The sequence below is a fragment of the Genypterus blacodes genome, unplaced genomic scaffold, assembly GCF_046128005.1.
Source record: "Genypterus blacodes isolate CSIRO-AG114 ecotype Tasmania unplaced genomic scaffold, CSIRO-AGI_Gbla_v1 ptg000058l_1, whole genome shotgun sequence".
NCBI lineage: Eukaryota > Metazoa > Chordata > Actinopteri > Ophidiiformes > Ophidiidae > Genypterus > Genypterus blacodes.
Genome location: NW_027466870.1, coordinates 1,571,227 through 1,593,395, shown reverse-complemented (window position 1 = coordinate 1,593,395; position 22,169 = coordinate 1,571,227). Strand labels below are relative to the sequence as shown.

General features: G+C 42.0%; 3 protein-coding genes across 5 annotated transcripts in view; all 3 read left to right on the top strand.

The window, feature by feature from the left end:
• Positions 1-3,071, top strand: part of ssbp4 (single stranded DNA binding protein 4) — a 72,174-nt gene extending 69,103 nt beyond the window's left edge. For both annotated transcript variants that reach the window (XM_076153501.1, XM_076153498.1), the window contains one exon: positions 44-3,071. In XM_076153501.1, coding sequence (XP_076009616.1) covers positions 44-124 — 81 coding nt within the window. In that variant the 3' untranslated portion in view covers positions 125-3,071. The remainder of the gene's footprint in view (positions 1-43) is intronic.
• A 1,567-nt stretch (positions 3,072-4,638) lies between these two features.
• Positions 4,639-10,644, top strand: fkbp8 (FKBP prolyl isomerase 8). Of its 2 annotated transcripts, none has more exons than XM_076153503.1 (9): positions 4,639-4,723; positions 5,262-5,493; positions 6,098-6,267; positions 6,427-6,515; positions 6,608-6,828; positions 6,924-7,096; positions 7,186-7,263; positions 8,945-9,085; positions 9,319-10,644. In XM_076153503.1, the coding sequence occupies exons 2-9, from the start codon at positions 5,262-5,264 to the stop codon at positions 9,403-9,405; spliced, it is 1,191 nt and encodes a 396-aa protein (XP_076009618.1). In that variant the 5' UTR covers positions 4,639-4,723; the 3' UTR covers positions 9,406-10,644. The 2 variants fall into 2 exon arrangements, with proteins under 2 accessions (XP_076009618.1, XP_076009619.1); XM_076153504.1 differs by having other exon boundaries at positions 4,694-4,783.
• Positions 10,645-11,184: 540 nt separating this feature from the next.
• The window catches only part of ell (elongation factor RNA polymerase II), a 28,357-nt gene continuing 17,372 nt past the window's right edge, over positions 11,185-22,169 (top strand). The window contains exons 1-2 of the mRNA XM_076153043.1: positions 11,185-11,347; positions 21,870-21,914. Coding sequence (XP_076009158.1) covers positions 11,213-11,347; positions 21,870-21,914 — 180 coding nt within the window. The 5' untranslated portion in view covers positions 11,185-11,212. The remainder of the gene's footprint in view (positions 11,348-21,869; positions 21,915-22,169) is intronic.

The window sequence follows — 22,169 nt, the reverse complement described above, 5'->3', positions numbered from 1 at the left end:
CATATCCACGCTCCCTCCACGGATGGTGTGCTGTGCCACACAGCGCCTGGGGATGCCCCTGGAAAGCAGGACCCCCCTCAAGGCCCCCCACCCCAACGTCTGTAAAATGGGTGTAAGAACATGAAATGGCCGCCAAGAAACAGGAAGGGCCGCCCTCCTCTCTGCTTCTCTTCGCCCTGCCGGGCCTCACCGTTGGGCCCAGGACAGTTCAGAGCCCCCCCGAACCTGCTTCAAGCCCGTCTCTCCCCCCCCTCTACACACACACACACACACACACACGCACACACACACATACCCACTACCTGCCCCTAACAGGTGGCATCCATGCCCAGTTAAAGTGCCACTCTGCGTCCAGCTCCACTCCATTACATCATAGCCGTTCACCTGGTGGGCAGCGGGTGATTGACAGCTCAGTAACTGCTCCTGTGGCGAAGATGATAAACCAGAGAAACTGTTCATGTTACCTTAGGGCAACAATGTCTGCGTTACATGTTTGTATTTTTCTTTGTTGTCGTTGATGATATAATTATTATTGTTATAATTTTCATAATTGATATTATTCTACTAATGATGTAGTGATGATTTCCTGTAAAGGGCACATTGTATCTCAGCAGCAGCATCAACAAGGACGGAATAAGCACACACTCGAAAAATGCACAATGATCTTCTGTTTACATGATTTTAGGTGTTTGTTGTTTTGTTTTGTCACAGTCAGACTCACTCACTCACACACACACACACACCGTACCTCCTCTCATTAGCTTCTCTGGAGAACCTGTAGCTCGCATCTCTGCTGTCTAAACACTCGTAGCACTATTTACATAAACCACCGACTATTGAGACTGAGCAGAGTAACTGGATTGATGTAGAGTAAAGCGTCACTATGCGTTCAGTCTGAACAGAGACGTCTCATGCAGCGTAATCAGTGATTGATCCGTCTATCTCGTCTCTATAAGTACCCTTTCTCACTATGTGCTGTGTGGGAATGTATGACGAAGGGGGCTTAGCGCGCCCATTTTTCATTCAGTAATGGACAGAGAGAGGGAGAGAGAATTCTATCTCTTCCATGGATTTGGTCTGTAAATACAAACATATTTAGCCTGTATTGTGGTTGTTTTATTATTTGTTCTTTACAACGTGTCTGTGAATCCTAAATCATGGCTCCTTCCTCTTCATTGCTTTGATTTCCTCATCACCGTGGACTCCTGAGTGGCACCGTCTCCTCCCAGGATTCATTCTGGTCTCTTTTGACTGTGGAACAGGTGGAGAGACTGCAGGACCTCTGACAGACTTTTTGAGACGGGGCTCTCTTGCTTTCAGTTTGGGCTGAACTCACAGAATCCCTATGATCCACGGCTAAAGAACTCTTTTCCCCCGGAGCTCCCGTTGACCGGCTCCCTCCTCAGGATGTGCAGGATGGTGGCTGGTTTGTTCTGGAGTGCTGGCTGGCTGTAGCAGTGCTGGTGATGGGGGGGTAGACTGATGCAACCTGGGGTTAACACGCGATGCAGAGGAACCATAATAGCTCACTTCTGTCACAGATTTATGTCCATTTTGTGGATTCCTCTCAGTTTATTATTTCTTTTGATTTAAAAAAAAAATGTGTACTAAACATAAACACATTATTGAAAAAGCTAAGCCCACAGAATCTGCACAAAACGAAAAATGTAGTGTGTATTATGGTATTTAATTTGTTCTCTGTCCTGCTTCAGCGGGATTAATTACTCTCATCTCTCATGTCATCACTCTGCAGCACTTAGTTCATCACTGTGTGCAAGCCACCAAGAGTTAAATAACCATTACAGCCTCTATTGATAATGGCGATGTGAGTCGATGTTCTAATTTGGGCGTGAACAGATTCTATTCAGCGGGGGGACGACTCCAGGATCGGGGCGATCAGTGGCCTGGGACACACACACACATCCCTCCAGTGTTCCTTCAATGTACTGACACACACACAAACACACACACACACCTGCCTTCATCTCTCCTCTCCTGTCTCACTGCGATCCCGCCCCTCAATCCCCCGGCCCTCTCCCCTTCCCTTTGATTTCCTTTTTTGTAAATACTGTATAATGCATTTTGATATCATTGACATGTTTTGATATGTCAGTCACTACCAATGAATACAGCTGAAAGTAAATTATAAATAAACTGTCCATGTTTTTCACAGAGAAATGATGCGCTTACGATTTGGCTTATGTGGGCAAATGATAAAATTTCTATAAAAATGTATAGACTACAACAAACTGTACTGTATGCTAAAGACATCTATGATGGAGAGGATAGGACGGAGAGAGGGCAGGACAGAGAGAAGCAAAGGAGGATTTTGAAAGGACTTCTCTTGCAGCTGTGGCGTCCTCACTCTGCCCTTGTCTCCCTGTGTTTCAGTTAAATATTGTTATTGGCCTTGACAAAAATCATTTCAATAAAGGATCCAAAGGGCATCTTCTCACACAAAAAACATGTGACCTCACGTTACAGCTTTTAATATGAAGGATTTTTATCAATTTAAGAAAAAAAAAAACTTTTTAAAAAGGAAAAAATACTTGGAGAACCTTGTTTTAAATTATCAAAAAGTAATACTTCTGGGTCAAACTGTGTCCTTTGCTATTGGCTCCTGCAGTAGCTCTGTATAGACTGATGCTCTCTCACTGATCCTCTCTTCAGTCCTCTGTGTATATCGATCGTTGGCCATCTCTGTACTTCTATTGTGATGTATAATACTGTACCATTAGGAAGAATTGCCGGGTGGGTGGGGTGGTTATGTGGAGTTGGGGGGGGGGGCGGGGGGAGGGGCGACATAAATGATTCTCCTGTACCGTTCATGGTCCTTTCTGATGACACGGCAGTATTCAATATGAAGCAGTCTGTCTCTTGGGTTTGCTTTGTATTTCATGGTAGGATAGTTCAGAATCTTGTCTTAGGGACTTAGGTGTCTTGTGTAGGTAATAAAGATGTCCTTTGTATGTTTCTTTATATTGTAAAGTTTCTTTAGACTGAAAGAAAAACAGATAATTTGCTTATCAAAAAAGAAACAACGCATCAATAATAAATGTCATTTGATTTTTCCTTGTTTGTCTCTTTTCCTTTGTGCCCTTATCGTATTTCAGGTTTACTATGATGTCCCCGCTTTGAGCTATGTTCATGTGTAACAACAACATTTCCAGTGATGCTTGTTTTGTATTAGATCAAGTTAAAGGACTTGGTATTAAATGAGCCCGACCAAACTGCTGGCAGGCAATTGACCACACAGTATTACTTGGATGAAGAAACAACATTTGTTATTCGGTAGCCCATGAAACCATAGAAATCATTTTGACAGAGAAAGAATTGTTTCATAATGAGCAAATAAGATTATCAGGCCAAACGAGGCAAAGCAGAACGAGGTTACAATACCGCCAGCCTCCATTGTGGGCTGTCAGAGTGCTGGTTCTCCATAAATAACTTCCCAGCTGTAACTTAAGGATGTCGTCCTCTGGGTGACCCTGCGTGTGGACAATGGATGTGACCTGGAGAAAGAAACACGTCAGATGAAATCCTACAAGTCTCTACTTTGATATGCTCAACAGGAAGATCGACTAATGTGTTCTGTTCTTTATGGGAAGTTAACATTCTCGCTTTGTAGATAAAAGACAACATATACTCAGGGATTTTTGTGGAAATTGTGTGTGTGTGTGTGTGTGTGTTAAAAAAGCATTTGATTATCTCAAATTGATTGAGGAATATTTGCTGCACTTAAAATATGTTTATGGTCTGAAAAGAAGACAATATCTTAAGTATTTAACCACTCACCAATCACAGGTACCAACCTCCTCCTCAGATAAGGAAAACAAATTTCCTTTCTAAGACTTTAGGATTTTAAAACACCAATATTCTCACCAACAGCTTTACGGTGTAATAAGACGGCATTTAGCAAATCTTTGCAGTAAGAATTAATTAAGCATTTTGCAACATTGTGGTGATTTTCCAAAAGAGTCTTTAATCTGTTTTTCTCCTAATACATGGTTTATCATTAACTTAAAAAAGAAAAAAAAAAAAAGAAAAAAAAGGTCCAGCAGGAATTCAGTAGGCTCAAGGTGACTAGGAAGCTGTTTGTTTACTTGGCAGATGCCTTCGTGAAGTCAGTTTGATGTTGGACATTCTACTTCTACTACACATTTTATAGAATATGGATTTGCAAACAGTTACCACATTTAATAATCCATAACCGCCGCCAGTGTGTCCCAAAATGATACGGAGGGTAAGATTAAATGTGCCTCTCCATTATGAAATCCCATGTGATGATGATGTCTCTGATTTCATAACTATTTTTTTTTTTCATGACCTGGGTAAGTTGACCAATGGCCTAATTACCTCATACCTCCACATAATACATTTACCATCTGAATCGGGCTACTGTAAAGCTTTAATTTGTCAAAAATAAGCAATTTCATGCAATATTTTTTTGCAGAAACTGTGGATGTAATTCAATTAATGCCAATTAATGCCAGAATCTAAAAACATTAAAGCCAAAATACTTGACAACTATCGTTTACGTTAAACTGTGATTTTTTTTGACTCACTTAAACGTTCCTTATTGGGACGCGGCCCCCCGTACTTCCTGCTCTGAAACAATCTGTGCCCGCCCTTGGCTTGCCGATGATCCAACGTCAAACCGACTTCACGCCTGCGCTCCTGTGGGACAGACGGGACCAAAACAAGCTGTGCTCATCTCCGGGCGGTGAGCTCCTGTTTATGTGGATAAATAAGCTTTTCACAGATTACACTGAGTTTGCGCTCTGTTAGAATGTAACATAATTAGCACGTCATTACAATGCCGTCATTGCTCAACTAAATACCTCGCTTGGTCAACAGCTAACGTTAGCATTAGCTTGCTACTACTGTCAGTTTGGTTGGGTGACGCTGGTTAGCATTAGCTAATCTGAAGCACGGTGCGTTCACTTGTCAGAAACTTCTGTAAACATGAGCTGGTGTTCTCGGTTTTTACCGTCAATTACTTTTGCAACAACATAATGGCATGACAACCGAGTTGCACAATTGATTTATGAAGTTTGGGTTGTGAATTTTCTTCTAAATGGATAATAGTCTATTGTTTATTAGACGGTCACTCGTGACTGTGGCTGCTGTAGCTAGCACAGGAGGAACTTAATCTTTGGAAACAACGGGTTTGATTTTATTTTGGAGTGTGATGAAGACAACTTAAGTCAGAGAAGTGCTGAAGCTGTTAGTCTTGATTTGTCGGTTCCCTCCTGAAACAGATGGCTGAGAAGGAAGACATCGTGGATTCGAGTTTACAAACCTCGCTGCTGGACAGCGGGGAGGACTTTGAGGTTTTAGACGAAGAGGACATCGACGATGACCCCCCACCGCTGGAGGACGCTGGGGGCGGGAAGAACGACGAGGCGGAGGAGCAGGGAGAGACTAATGTGGAGGCAGTTCCGGAACCAGAGCCCGCAGGAGGCCAGGTGGAGGAATGGCTGGACGTGTTAGGTACGTGAAGCAGAGCGATGTCGTAATGTCAGCCTCCGTAACGCTTCTGGAGAAAGTGGTGCAGCAGATTTAAAAAACATTCAGCTTTAGTTGAAGCTGCTGTGACTCCTTAACAGCAATCATCACTTGAATTTGAGCTCAACTACACGGCCAAAAGTATGACGACACGCAAACGCACCATCTGTCATTGTTCAATTCCAAAACTACAGTCCCTTGTTTGCGTTCTTCTAGGTTGAGGAACACGGGTCATTTGACGAGGACAGTAAACATTAATTAATCAAGTTTCCACCTCTACAAAGGGGATTTGCAATAAAAGCCCAAGTGTCATGCAAGTGTATGTAAAATGTATTGCTTCCATTCAGCCAGACGCTCAATCATCCAACAGCATCATTAGTGCGCTGATGTTGAGGGATGATGTCTGGCACACAGTCAGCATTCCAACTCATCCCAAAGCTGTAGAGATCAGAGCTCTGTGAGAGCCAGGGAACTTCTTCTACCTAACATGGCTACAGCCCAAACTGCTGTGTCATATCTGGAAGTATGCTGTAATCTTCCTTTACTAAACACATACTTTTGACCGTTTTCTGTATGTTTGTGTCTCTAGGTAATGGTCAGCTGAAGAAGAAAGTCCTGGTGCCTGGTAAAGGGCGAGACAGTCGCCCCGAGAAAGGACAGAATGTGAAGATCCATCTGAAGGCCTTCCTGAAGGACGGGGCCTTGGTGGAGGAGCAGCCTGAACTGGCCTTCACTTTGGGAGACGGTGATGTCATCCAGGTAAAAAAAACAGATTTAACCGATTCTGTTTTGCTGTTACAACAGAAATACAGAGAGTTGCATGCACGTGATGCTTTACATTGCGGCTGAGAGCAGCGAGTGTCATGTTGCTTACATACATCCATGTGTTATATTACAGTGATGTGTTTCTCCTCTCAGGCACTGGATCTCACAGTTCAGCTCATGGAAATGCAAGAGAAGGCTCTTATCCTGGCCAAGGCTACATATGCATATGGTGTCCGGGGGAGGTAGGTTACATGTGAACACCCTTCTGCATAAATGGCGTGGGTAGAAGATAAAACGATTAACTAAAGAAGTTGAATCTGATTGTATTTTCCAGTGAGGACCCTGAGGTTCCCCCTGATGCTGAGCTGTCACTGGAGGTGGAACTACTGGACGCAACTGAGGCTCCCGATCTGGAGATTCTTCTCCCTGCAAAGAAGATCGTCCTGGCGAGTCACAAGAGGGAGCGGGGCAACGTCCATTTCCAGCGTGCAGACTATGCCTTCGCTGTCAACTCGTACAGCATCGCCCTGCAAATAACAGAGTCCAACTCTAAAGGTGAGAGGCAGAAAGTAGGATGTTATGTGTGACCATGTGGTTTCTTTTTTGTGACATTTTGTGACACTTGTTTGTTGTGGTTTGTTATGCTGCAGTTGACATTACACCTGAGGAGGAGGAGGAGCTGATGGAAGTGAAAATTAAGTGCTTAAACAACATGGCTGCCTCTCAGCTGAAGCTTGATCACTATGACGCTGCACTTAAGTCTTGTGTCATGGCTTTGGCAATCCAGCCGGAGAACATCAAAGCACTTTTCCGCATGGGGAAGGTACAGCGTGTGTCCTTTCTGTTCCCTCCCTTTCTGTTAACCTCTGCCAGACTCTCGTATTAACACGTGTGTGTGTGTCCTCACTTAAGGTTTTAGCCTTGAAAGGTGAATACACTGACGCCATTTACAGCCTAAGGAAGGCACTGAAGTTGGAACCAAGCAACAAGGTATAGTCGGCATCCTCCCCATCTCAGTGCTCAGACATGTCATACAGTTCTCCCTTTTGGCCAGTAGATGGTGCCTCAGTGTAAAATATCCTCTTGCAAGGTCAGGTGGACTGCTGATTCATCATTTGTGTGGATCTGTTTTCATCTTGCTGCTGTAAATAGCTTTGCCCTGCAGACCGGCCATATCTAATGCCTCGCTACTTTTCCTGCTCTGGTTATACACACTCAGATAGACCCGAGTTCTCTGGCTACACGCGGCCCTGTGACAGAGCTCAGCTTAGCGTGTGGGCTTCTTGGATCAGGCTGCAGGCTGCAGGAGCTTGGCGCTCGTGCCCAGAATCCCCCACTTCAGTCCTACACAAATCTGTCATACAGCACATGGTCTGGCTGCCACTCGGGGATTTTTGTATGCAGCTATGCTTGGATTGTTAATGAATGTGTAGTCGGGAATGTAATCGTCTCTTGATATGAAATCTAAAGATGCAGATGGACCCTAAGAGAGAGTTTCTCTGGCGCGGTCGTGCCCGATCGTTGTTTCCTGCCCTTTTACATTTGCAAATTGGAGTTTTTGTCTCCTATTAAAATCACAATCTGCAACCCAAATGTAAACAAAAGGTTGACACATGAGATATTATGTATGTGACTCCAGCTCAGACCCCTTGTCAAATATTTAGATGTTCTACAGCGGGGCAAGCTTCAGTGACAGAGACAGGATTGAGTGTATGGAGCCTCACCAGCCTCGTGTATTGACAGGACATTCTTTGCCCAAAGCACTGACAGATGCACTGCCTGCCTGCATTTCTGACACTAACGTCATCTATTCACGCCCACTGTCTCCAACACAAATAGACGAGGAGTAGATTTATTTGACTGCGGTTTGCATTTTGATTTGTCTCGTAAACTTTACAGCCGTTGTCCACAGTGCACACAAATGCCACTCAAATGTACAGATGATGTCGGGCCGCAGCGCTGTATGCTGTGTTTCTGTAGCCCACTTTGATCTCGCTTCGGGGATAAACGGCGTTGCGTCTTTTTTGTGGGTAGCCGATTGCACAACAGCGGGGTAAATGTATCCACTTAATGTCTGCCTGCTCAGATTTAAAAGGACTCTCCAATCAACATTACTACACAGTAGAAGCTAGTGTGTAGTAATGGCTACACGTACACAAGTGAGGCCTTTCTGTAGCTTATTAAACGTAGATATTTGTATTGACTCTGAAAGTGGTGATTTGCTTAGTCATGCACCAGCTCACATCTGAAGGAAGGTTGAAACGATAGCTGAGTCCATATCCTGCAATATAATGGGACTCTATTGGTTAAATGGAAGTTAAGCTTTTATATAAAACAGCAGCGAAAAAGCACAACTTCCTGTTTTTGTTTGAGAAGTATCAAGTGACCTCAGGGATGACACTTTATCCTTCTGTTGTAACGGTTGTGATGAAAAGCCTCTTGACATTAGTTTGATGTTTTCTAAACTTCCCACTGACTGCTTGTGCCAGCTGACATAAAGGCAGTGTCATGCAAATACACCGCCTTTACAGAAAAGAAACAAGCCAGTCACGTTATCTTGTGGTACTGTAGCAACACCTCCCTCATATGGGAGAGGCTGGGTGGGTTGAGAGAGTAGGCAGGGGTTTGTTTGTTTGCTTCTTCTACTCTGTACCTCCTCTTTCTGGTGTAGACCATCCACGCAGAGCTCTCCAAGCTGGTGAAGAAGCACTCGGAGCAGAGGGGAGCAGAGCAGGCCATGTATAAGAAGATGCTGGGCAACCCTGCAGCCAGCAGCGGCAACACACAGAAACACAGAGCCAAGTCCTCCTGGGTGAGACCGTCGCTCGCCCCTCAGACAGGATAAGAGCCAGAATACCATTTGAATCTCATTTGCTCCTCCACCTGCATGATAAGCAGACACTTCAATCTTCACCTCTAGTGTATCTTATTATTATCTTACTTGATTTAAGATCAGATAGTGATGTTGCTTTGACCTCTTTACTCTAACGCTGATATGCTTCCCACTTAACTTCCCTCTCCGTCTCCTAACGCTTCCTTCCCCAGGGTCTCAGCTGGAAGTGGCTGTTCGGCGCCACTGCGGTAGCCATCGGTGGTGTAGCGTTATCTGTCGTCATAGCCGCCAGAAATTGAGCCACGCCCGGACAAGACGGTCTGACCCAACAAGCCCCCCTTTCAGAATAAGAGCCTGAACCCAGAAGCACATGTTGACGATGCTTTCTGACCTTTCTTGTTGAAGGGGATGGAAATGTAATCTGGTCAGTGGCGTCTGCGGTGTCGCTGTCCTTTCTCTGCTATGTTTGAGAACTCTATGATATCCAATAAAACATAAATGTTTGATTATAGGAAGTGCAATTCCAGCAGTATAAATGTAGGTTTTAAACATATCTGTCACATTGCTGGACACACTTTGTTTTGCTGCCAATGTTTTTGTATTTTGGTAGTTAGTGATTTACTGTAATTATTTAAGGACTGAAGTCGATTTGCTTTCTACTGAAAATGTGATGGTTTGATAAAATAATTTAGCCATTGAAGTACAGAGTGTGATCTGATGGTGCATCAGTGTCAGATAAGCATAGGACCGGTAGGAATAGTTTTGTCACAGTTCTTTTTCCGTTAAAGAGGTGCAGTTCATCCTTTAAAAACAAAGGCAGAGCGACGGTACGTAGTGTACCTCAGTGATGTGGCTGTGAAGAAAGCAAATGGAAACCTTATTTTATTAGGAATACCTCACTTTTTTGACGAGTTAGACCAAATATGGAGGTTAACCCTTCAAGTAGAATGTAAAGCGTATATACATCTGTCTCCCCTCCCATTACCTTGACATTGCTTTTTGCCTGTAAACAGCTTTTGTTGATTATATTTCCTATTTATCCCGGTGTTGGCTCGCTGCTCTCTCCTTTAAAATGTGACACCATTGAATCTCTGACTCCTCTAGTTGGTCACTCTACAGAGCCAGGAGTAGTTAGAAGCTGTGCTAGTTCACATAGGCGATGATTTCAAAATTCCTTTGAGCTCCTCCCATTCCCTGCATTTGTGAATTTTGTATTTATCATAATAAAATTGAACTATCATTATCAAACTGTTGACTTTTTTCCTCTGAGGACGCTGTGGCACCATATCTTGTTTCCTGACACAATATTCAGCGACTGACAACTATTATAGTGCTTGGCAGTTTGGGATGAAGTGTGCCAGTTGTCCTCTCCTGGTCTACTAGTCATTGCATTGTGTGGTCACAGGAATTGTTTATTTGAACCTGGAGAATTGAGCAATAGGAGTCTGGATCAGTCCTGGACAGACACACCGTCCATTAAGTTTAATGTGGAGGCACTGCATTTGTACACTGCATTAAACTTTCATTTTATTGTGAGACCCAGGAGTCATTGCCTTTCTGTCCAAACACTACTTCACTACTTCAGCACTCAACATGTTAACACGGTATCAGTACTTCCACCCGCCCATGTTTGACTTGTTTACTGCTGGACATTCCCAAGTTGCTGTTGGGTTTTTTCAGACGGTGACGTTCTGGTGACGTAATGGGATGACCTATTCTCTCCCTACGCAGATCAGTCGTACTACCTCATTTCTTAACCGTGTACGCAAAGTATCTTTTTTATATTTCAGGCATTACCATAACACATGAATGATAAATATATAACAGAAACGATGACTACATTTACGAATCCGTTGTGAATTTGCACCCAAAGCCGATTAATAGCACTGATTGTTAAATAGCGCTGTGGCCGCTCTGAGACAGCATTACCACAGCGTATTATACATGTATGTTACACGAAACGCTACAGACTCGGTTAGACACAAACATATAGCACATGTGTCGGCATGACATCATCAGTGCGCGCTCATGAATATTCATTAAGAGCGGATGGGAGCCTCGCGCTGAGCACAGTGCGTGCGTGCGCGTGGTGGGAACGGTCGCAAGATGGCGGCGCTGAAGGAGGAGCAGTGTTACGGACTGTCCTGTGGAAGAGTGAGCAACGGCAGCAATGTCTCCGTCTTTCACGTCAAACTTACTGACAGCGCGCTCAGAGCGTTCGAAGGCTATCAGGGGACCAAGGTAAGGTTCCGTTTCGCCGGACGTGACATTTTAATTCGAGTGTGAAATGTTGGCCGGGCGGGCTGTGACAGGCGGAGTGAGGTCAGCCCGACTGCCTGCCTGCCTGCCTGCCTGCCTGCCTCTCTGCCTGCCTCCCTGCCTGCCTGCCTGCCTCTGAGCCACAACAGCCTGGCTCAAGCTCGCCACTTTGCCTACATAACTGTCCGCTTTACTTCCCACTAGTACTTGAGTGAGCCGCTGACTTGTGTTCGGTTCTGTGTTGTGTCGGTAGCTACGCTTGGGCTGAGCCCAAAACCCATTTGACCGTAATTGTCAATTGACTAAGCTTCCTGCTGAGAGCTACTGGATACCGATCAGTTACTTCTCAGCGTTTGGGGGGCGCTTGTTTTAGTCGAAGCAGTAGTTTTAACTTCATAAGTTGACTTGGCAGAATAGTCTGTCGCTCTGTAAAGCTATTTGAACTTGAAAGACGGAAGAAGTTATGTAGTGAATACAGATGTTTCCAGTAAAGTTTGCTGAGCTGTCAAAAAAAAAAAATCTGACCCAGCTTGCTAGGCTAAAGTAGCAATCAACTAAACACAAACAACGTTAAAGGCGAATGTCTTGTTCCTGTCGTTAACGTGACGGAGCCTTGGTCCCCGGTTGAGACGTTTGTGGGCGGATATGGTGAATAATTTGGGGAAAGTAGCCGTTACTCATGCCAAAAATGGCCATGTCTGTCCTCTGGCCCTCCACACCAACACAGGCTCATGATCACTTTACAGCTTTCACACTGTGTCAAAGTAATCAAGCAGCACCTAGAACCCATTTTCCTGACAGCAGCCATTTCTGGATAACACACGGAATTAAAAGACAAGACAAAAAAGTATGAAATGCTTTCTACTGTTGCTTGACTTGTGTCATCTAATGTAGGAAGCTAGAAGTCTGATGATGGCCATCTAATGTTTCAGCTTCTATAAATATTTGACAGGGAGAAGCTGGCAGGACAGGGGGACAGGAGGGGACAGGGCGTTATCCCCAGCCTCTGTGGCTGTTTACAGCAGGACATCAGCTGATAAGACACAACAATATACATTTTGTGACAGCTAATTGTGTGACTACTGGTTAAAGGAGAATTGATTTAACCAGTTTGGCACCAGCATGTAAACTGACAATTCCTCAACTTTCAGGGTTTTGTCACCTTTAAATTGCAGTTTTTACAGTACATCAGCAAATAATTTAATCTGCTGGGCTCTAAATAGCTAGACACATCCAAACCATTTCTTTTCAATGTTTTGGGTACACTTTATTGCAGTGAAACACTTTTTAAAGGTAGCTGTTGATGATTTGATTACTTTTTTTTTGCTAGAATTATCCAAGGAAGATGATCTTTTTTTGGACTGAAATCTGAAAAGTCCTGCAGCCACAGAGATCTGTACTGCTGCATACAATTTGCCGTGGCGATGATTCAGCACAGCCTTTTTTCATTGTTCATCATTTCTTCATTTACCTAAACTTGGCATTAATTATAGTGTGTAGATATACCCCAGACTCGCTCTGAATAAATTAGGTTGTCTACGTCTTGTGCACAATGGGGAAAAAGTTAGGAGAAAATGAATCGTTATTTTGACTGAAACAAACATTACTTTTCTATTGGTGGGCTAAAGAAAATTCCTTTAACTGACATTCTTTAAGGGCTCAGACACTAATTATAATATTATATCTTAGGGAGAAAAACAATGGCACTGCTTTTCGCCTGGAATTGTGTGTGGGAATATTCGGGGATGACGCAGTTTGGTTGTGATTTTCTTGGGGTTACAATCCTTTTACAATTCCATTTTGCAATTCAAAATGGATAGCTATATCAATACAGAGATTATGGGCACTGTTTTGAGACTTTTACTCCAGTACTGTGTGTGGGCTACGACGCTTTTTCATTATAAAAAGTAGCAGCACTGAATCTGCAACATTAAATACAAAAAAAGTTGCACGGAAAAAAAACTACCAGCATCTTTTGACGTAATTTCAATGACTCAAAAGTAATGTATTATCTTGTTTAAAGAGCAATACATTTAGCTGTTTGCGGTTATCATTTCAAACCAGTGCAACATTTAGTTTCATAAATTGGAGTTGCTGCTGCTGAACTTGTCCTAATTTTAGAGCTCCAGTGACGACCTCTTAGCTTTAGCCTGCAGACAGCGTATATGATATCAAGCTCCTTTCCCGGGAGACAGAATAGCCTGAAGTGCGTAAAAATACTTACCATAACGGCTGAAGGAATTAAATGTTAAAGGGAAATAGATTTCATTGGAAATATGGACACCATAAACCCTCTCTGGTCTTGGCTAGCCTAGCAACATCAGCAACGGGAGTGCGGTCAGTTTAACTAGGTGCCGCTGTCTTTTTCTAGTTTTTTTGTTTACTGTAGTTTTGCTTTTAAAGATTCAGTTTGAACCATCATAATCGACAAATACTGTTATATCATTCTTTTTCATTTTTGAATGATGCAGTAGGAATTGTGATTCTAGCAGCAGTCCCCCTCCTTCAGGCCTACTTGTAATGTAGCTAATACTCTATGTTGGTGATTCACTTTTGTCATTAGCACCATCCTGCACAGAAATTCTGGGGAATTCCCTGCATAGTTTATTGATTAATACACCAGGATGGCAGAGAGGGAAGTGAGTGGGGTGTCTTTCATGGCTGATCTTCTTGTCGAAATGTGTATCTTGTATCAACTTGCCTTGCTGTGCACTTAAGTTGTATTACTCACTGTAGACTTACCCAGTCCCCTACGCAGTCTCTTTGTCCAATGCAGGCTCAATTTCCTTGATGTTGAAGTGAAAACCTTAGTCACCGTTTGACTGGTGGCCCGTCTCGCAGACGATGGAATCAGGGACTTATCTAGCTAACTTTGTGGTAAATCCTGGCTCTTTGGACTCATGAGGATGGCTCAAGTTCAAGCTGTGCTTTGTTGCCATAGTAACTGACACTGCATTGCAAATGGGCAATGAGTAGTTTATGTTCAGACTCAAAAGGGGATTTTTCTATTTTCTAATGTACACCTATTTTGTTAGCATTTCTTAAAACAACCACAATGTTGGTCGCAGTTCGGCCCTTTAAAGGCGACTCCGCTGATTTTAACACATCAAATGTAGTTTATTTGTCACGAGCAGCACCATTTTTAAAACAGCTGCATAAACACCTTTGTGGGTGTCAAGACTGTTGTGCAAAGGCAGAGAGATTGACCCTAAAGTCATCGCAAGGATTACTTCATGTGGCGTTGAAGACTACAGCTAAAAGTGCTCGTCGTGTTTGGGGTTTTGAAGTCACAAAAGTGTCTTGTGCATGCTGCTATTCGAGAAATAGAAAAAGTCCATTTGTAGGATAAAAACATTGAATAACTGTCTCTTTACCAGTCACACGTGAAAGGGAAAACTTGAGTCTCCATATGGACAGAAATACTATACAATGCAAAAGAGCAATCCAATAACAAAGTACCCAGAGTCACAATACAAAAAAAGACATCATGATTTGACTTCTAACTGGATTACTTGGTGTTTTTGTCAGAAGTTTAACAACACATACACATACACATAGAACTCTGCTCAGTCAGACTTGCAGACAAATACGCAGAGCCTAGTTCATATATCAAACTAGCACATTGAAAGTCAAATACAGCAAATAAAAATTAATGACCACAGAGGAATGGCAAACGGAATAAATCCTAACACAGAGCACATGCATATACACTCTTACTGTTTATATACCTGTCAGTGTAGAAGTACAAATGAAATAAATGGTTGGTTATGAGTAGTAACTGATCCCTTTTGCCTCTTGCCCCCACCCCAGCTCTCTTTGACCCCCATGGTTACCCCATAACTTGAACACTGGCTGGCCCCCAACCGTGAGTGCGAGTTGGAATATAGCACATGGTGTGAGAGGAGAGAATGACAAAGGCCTTGAAATGTTAAAGTTGCCTGGATAGTATGAAAAATGTATGAACAGTCACACTTATCTTACAGCAGACTGATTATAGAGTCACTGTTTACTCTTTGCTAAACCCTTCCAGTATCACACAAGCAAACGTTACTGTAGTTGTTGGCCAAGTTGCAAGTTGTATTCAGTGGGTAATATTGAGTGCAAGTGTTTCTGAATGTGTTTCTTTGAGGAAACTGTGCAGTATCAGCCTTTAATTGGCCAGAATTCAGTGTACTGACTGCTTCCTGTATGAGACGTGACCGATTCTGACTCTGTTGGTATGTCTTGAGAGTGAGGACAGAGCGAACTGGAGCTCTGAACGCGAGATTGGCACAGTCACTTAATGTTTTTCCTTTTCTTTTTTCCTTTTTTTTTTTTTTTTTACTGGCTCTGACATAAGCAAGGAAATGAGTAAGGCTGGTCAAGCGTCATCAAGCTGAAGGTTATGGAGAGTACGGTTAGATTTGATTATGTCTTGGTATGTTTGTTGTTACAACCACAGTACTGGAATATACTATTTAAATATTTTGATTTGGTACAAGAATTTTTATCTTATCGTTATGACCCATGGTTCTCAAAAATGATAATGAAAAAAACAAAAAAAAAACTCTTTCCCTTCAAATGAAATGTTAAATGTTTCCAGTTTTTAATGCTTAAAGCTAAGAGAGAAATATGCAGATATGGGTAATGTGATTTTACACATTTCTGTGACAATTTGTAGCTTAAATATCCAAGTAATGCAATGCAAATGTCAGAGGAGAGCTGTGTTCAACTCCCTTGGTAATAGTTTTACACTCGCTCTATATAGGAGCAGGCAGGTGTCTAGAGACTTTAGTCTATTGCTTTAAGTAATGTATACTCTGCAAGCCACACACACTTGGGGGGATGGAAACAGTCTGTGCGATTCCTTGCAATTCTTTGTCAATTCACCATTTGCAATGAAGCTGTGAATCAACTAAACGGCTGTAGGAAGAGATGTCAAAGGACTATTCTGGTACCCTGTGCCTAACGGAGAGGAATGGGTGCCTGGAAAAGCTCAATATTGTTACACCCCCTCAGTGTCCCTACTCCTTGCCAGAAGTGACTACTGCACTGTGACTACTACAGGGTACTCAAGTGTTACTTCAAAGTTATCCTTTTCCCTTTCTTCCAGCTAGCGCCAAATGAGGTATTGCTCGAATCCACTTTTCTTTTCTGGTGTGTTCCATTCATGCAGTTCAGGATTTTATAAAAACTCAGTTCTGAGTTTTGTGCCTTTTTCAATGCACCCCATTTCTATACTCTTAGTTAGCAGACAAAATGACAAGGAGGTGCTGTCATGCAAGACGAGTCGATGGAAGGTGATGGAATGTTTCCCCCTGGAGTAGGCATGGCCTGTTTATGTCTTTTGTAATCACTGCCATTTGTTTGTCTGTCACAGTGATAACAGTGTAAATAGTGTAATCAAAGTTTAAATGGACATGTAAATGTACTGATTAAAGAGATCCTCAGTATCATTGAATGAGCTTTTCTCCTTGACACCAGAGAAAGCAGACTGATAGCATTACAATGACCAAGATCTTCTGACCCACTTAGCTTGCACTTTGGTTTCTTCACCAAGTCGATGCCTTTGATCAGATGTCAGTGGAACACTCTCTTGTCATGGGTGGAACTCGGTGTCACAGCTTTCAAGTAGTATGTTACTCGGAGAAGAAACCAGCTAAATGAGCTGTTGGAGCAACTGAAGTTCAATCATGTCATTACTTGACGTTTACTGATGCCAAGATAGTTTTGTTCTTGTGGTTGACCTGCATCTAAACTCTGTTTCAACCCTTATGATAATTTTATGGGAAGTAATAGACTGAGTAGGGATTCTGTTGCCTGACACTGGTCAGCCTGTGCCATGGTTATTTAAGGAATGCTGACTCCGCTGTTTCAGCAGATCACAAGGTCCTGCAAGAGTTGACCATAACCGCTAAGGCCAAATATGACTCTAAATGTCATGGTGTTTCTGGTTGCCACACAGGACCGTGTCAGCCTGGTGTCTCTGCATACAAAGCAATTCTGACCTCCAGCAGTTCAAGAGATAAGTAGGTGCATAGGTAATTTCGAACTTTGGTCCACGAAGATCTGCCTGCGGTTTTTGACCAGTATTAAACAGTTCAAGTGTATAGTTGTAACTGGAATATGAGGAAGAGTTGAGTTAGGGCTGAACCATGTATCACATTTTTATCATTATCGCTATACATCATTTGCTGGCTGTATTATTATTATATATTATATTGTCTAAGCTTTCATGGAATCAGGATTAAAGATAGGAGAAACTGATATTGCGCGCCTTAATATGACTTATTGCATCACAAACCATTATCGTATCATCCAATAAATATTGCACATCAGACAAGGAAAAGAATAAAACTAAAATTGAAAATTATGTCTCTCTGTGTTTCATCTAGAAATAGAACACCAAATGTCTAAGACAGAATAAATGTATAGTCTCTTGCACGGTACCAAACACGGCCAGGTATTATTGAGTGTATAACGAACCAGCGCAGACATATGTTGAGTAGGTGCATCATCGTCAGCTGGTTGTAATGCCAGCATTGCAACACAGTGAACTTGAGGAAGCATTTGGGGAAATTAATGAATGGAAAGAGGAGTGAGAGTACTTGTAATCCTGGCAAATCAGCAAAAAATGTCAAACACGGTTTGGTGCACTTCCTTTACTGCAATGTGAACACCAACCAGACTGTATAAAAAACTGTTCTTCATGTGAAACACACAATTTAATGTACTTATATCTCTCAAATATAACTGAGTTACTTTTAATGATTTACGTCTTGCAGTTAAGACAGAGCATCATATTCCATTAAGACAGTTCTGGAGGGATCTGTGATTGAAACCCTTTGCCTGATTATAATATGCCCTGCAAACTAGAATATCCTTTCACGATTCCCCAAAAGAGGTTGGTGTTCTTATTGATTTCAAGTAGGTAGTGAGAAAAGTGCAACTGTGACATGCCCAAGTAAAATGGTATAGGTAAGGGTGTGACAATAGTGGAAAATAGACCAATACATTTTTCTTTGCAGCTATCACTATTATACCTGTGTTACCTGTGTTGAAAGTTGTGAAATAATCCGGAATCCACCTGTTTTTAATTGACAGGTCTTTCAGCCAAGGTAGAATTCAAACAAAACTTGGTGATTAACAACAGAACAACTACAAAAAATGCTTGAATACATCTAACAGAAGGACACAGCATGGCAGATTTTCCAAAATTCTATCTGGCAGTGACAGCTGTTGCAATATTTTTGCAATTTCATCCATTGTTTTGCAGGCCTGGTTGAAACGCACACAAGATTCAACAATTTAATCATTGCGTTATGTGTGTGAATGTGAATCAAATGTATGTGGTTAAAAACTATTTGTCCTTTTAGCATGTTCATGTGAAAGGAGTCTTTCACATGCGACTACACATAAGGAGAGTTGATTGTTGCACACAGCACTCTGCTATGAGCTAACTCTACAGCAGTTTCCTGCACCAGACTCAGCGCTGCTGCTGCGTTGGGCACCAATCCCTTCTCCATTAAAAATGAATAGTTTTACATAATGTTGGGCATTTTGACAATGATCATGTAAAAAGCAGCCTCAGTGGTTGTATTTAGAGTACAGACACCCAGTTACTCTTCCACCTTTGAAAGCTTAGACAGGTGGAGCATCTCATCAGTGTGACAGTGATGCAACAAAACACCGCACCATTTTGGTTCCACAACCATGGCTACACAGGGATTTAGACATGGCTATTCCTGTGTGCATGCATTACAAACAAAGAGACCGAATGACACCGACCTGATGTTTAAGAGTTCGACTTAAACTTCATAGTTAGTTTGCATTAATGTATGGTATTGTAGTGGTTCAACCTGCTTTATTGTATCATCACAGTCCAAGCATGTAGGCGATATTATATTCTGTTTACATAAAGTAGCCTCCTTACCATTCCTGCATTAGACTGTCTTGTTGTTTCTGATGGTGGGCAAAGTTTCTGGAATGTTGTGGCCCACGTGACAAATCTTGTCAAACTAAATGCTTTTCATACTGTTGTGTGAATTTGCTCTAAAACCTGTTGTCATTTCCTTGCAGTACATAGTGTAGCTGTGGAGTTTCAGTGTCATCAGAGTTGTATTACATATTCTCTAGAATGATTACTCATCGTTTTCCTTGACTGACCATATTATACCTATGTGCGCCAAACCGAGTGGATAGTAGATTTCTTACATTTGCAATACTCGAAGTTTGACACAAGGACCTAGAAAGCTAGAGGAATATCTCAGTACGCTTCTTTCCTTCTTACACCGTCTTCCCTTGGTTTATATATACTAAAGTGGAAATGGACTACAACCACACTCTCATATATGCAGTTTATCAATGCAATGTCCATTCTGTTGCTTGGTTGGCAGTGTGTGGGAACTATGGTCAGGCTCCGTACTCTGTCCCTAAGGTTAGCTAGCTCTGTGGAACATTCTGGGCTCAGGTCCCAGAGAATAGTGACATGTCAGCAGCCTATTCAAATGAACAGGCTGAGTATTGCACTATGTTAGCAGTACTGAGTTGGGAGAGGGGGAGGGAATACGGTGAGAGAGCTAAATCTGGTGCTGTGTTAAACGTTGCAGCCGTAGAGCAGCGAACGTGGCTCCATGAAAGGTCTGGTGTAGCCGGATAGGCTCATAGTGTTCCCTGGTCAAAGTGAAAGCATGTCTTGCTTCACTGTTGTTGAGACACTAAAAGCACTTCCCTAATTTAATTCTCCTTTTTACTGTTTACGAGTGAAAGAGTTGATTGACATACATTCTTATTGTGGTGTTCCCTGTAATCTAAATCTTTTACACCTGCTCAACATGGCAGTCGATCACGTTGTCATAAATCTCTTAAATTATTCTCCAGAACAGTGTCATAGTGTAGCAGTATTGTGTAAGTAGTAGTGACGGGCCATGACTAGTTTCAACTTTTAACCATTAAGTGTGGGAATGGATGCCTTGGTTAGATTCAGTAGCTGAGGATGCAGGTGCACAAATTAGTGTGTATGAGAGAACAAAGTTAATTTGCTTGATTTATTAAATACATCTAGCGGGAGACACTTTTATTGTTTTGGACTTTAAGTCTATTTTTCGCTGCTACCAGTTTGTTTCTGGTATTGCGACATGGTGGTGTTATTGTGCCCATTTGGTTTTTTATGGTTTTCTAGAACCAGCTCTATTCCTGTAGTAGTGTAGTGTGATTAAGGAAAAAATGTCTAAGATTTGTTTATGGATGGAGTTAATAGGATTCTATTGTTTCCTGAACATACCCAACATGTTGCTTCATCCAAGTAAGACTGGAGAAAATTTAGTCCATTGCTTTTAGGTTGTAATCAAAGTTTTAACATGCATGTGTGACCTTCTGCAGGCTATCAAGCAGCCCTGTTTGTTGTTCTCCCTTGAGCCCTTTCCCCACAGAATATCAGCAGATAAATTCTTACTAGATCTGTCCTGGTATTGCAGGAATTTGTTTCTTCCCACTGACAAACCGTTTCCGGATATTGCGTTTGCATACATTCCGGCATTCCGGAGGCAGTGCTGTCAGGACGAAATACATCGTCACAATGTCCCTTTTATTTCCACAAAATCAAGATTACACTCAGACATATTTTGCTTAACTAGCTGGCGAGGGGCTAAAGCCTCTAAGATTAATTTAAATGGGTCTTCTGCAACGGTGGCCAACAACAGGCATAAACAATCTTGGCCTGTTTGTTTGTTTTTCGCGGTACCTTCTAACCCAACTTAACCTCTGTCTACCAGACCACAAGAATTTTGATGGAACGGCTGCATTTGTCTTTCATGCCCCATTCAGGGACAACAATTTTGGAAATATTTGAAATATGGCATGTGTGGTGACCTCCAGTTATTGTTACTGCTGGCCACACACACCTACACACATTTTATTTGTTTTACCTTACAGTTACTTATACTTGTCTTCTGTCACCTGAATGTTATCCTCTGCCTTGAGTAATGGCAGATGTGTTAACTTGTTCTACAGAAGGAGGAACTTATCACAATATTCAAAAGAAATACAATTTGGAAACAATTACAGAAAACATTACCGTTAAGATACGATTCAGTTGTATTTGAGCATTTATTAGAGAGCTCAGCAATTATGTTTAGCACTTATGTAAACTATATAATCCAAGAATATGAAGCATCAGTTGATATCATTATGGATAATTGATAAATGATCAGATGATGATTGATGAATGAGCAGACTGTGTCTATTCTCCATCAGCTTTTTTAAAGGTTTCTCTGTGCAGTACAGTGCTTTGTTGCATTATTTGCATACATTATTTATAAGCTTATTTAAAAAAAATCATTTGCATTTCTGCTGTCTTTATAGTCTCATACTTAACCAGGTCACAGTGTAAACTTACCAGATCATGATACATACTGTGTGTATATGTGTATGTGTGTATATATACTGTGTGTGTACTCCAGTGATGTGTGCATCAATGTGTTTACTGTGCACATTGCCTAATGATTGTTTCATTTTTCTGTTTTAGGTCCCATCATCTCGACCATTAATTCGATTCAATGGAAATCAAGGGGTAAGAACATTTCTTTTTGTTTCCCTCCCTCACTGCTCTGCACACATACAGCCATGGTGTCATTTATGTAGATAGAAAGTTAAAAAATAATTGTATTATCATATCTTATTACATTTCTATTCAAATGTTTATAGCCATAAGTGGTTTGTTTGGTCAGTCATCTCAACGTGCCAAAGGTGAGGCCTCTCTCTAGTTATGCTATTCCTTATACTGTACATATTTATTCTGTTGAGGGACCTTGGTCATGGAACCTTG

Bases quoted from the DNA above. Each gene is read 5' to 3' on its own strand.
- fkbp8 (XM_076153503.1), top strand. From the start codon at position 5,262: ATGGCTGAGAAGGAAGACATCGTGGATTCGAGTTTACAAACCTCGCTG. The intron at 7,097-7,185 runs GTACAGCGTGTG...TCCTCACTTAAG, and splicing joins CACTTTTCCGCATGGGGAAG to GTTTTAGCCTTGAAAGGTGA. The intron at 9,086-9,318 runs GTGAGACCGTCG...TTCCTTCCCCAG, and splicing joins ACAGAGCCAAGTCCTCCTGG to GGTCTCAGCTGGAAGTGGCT.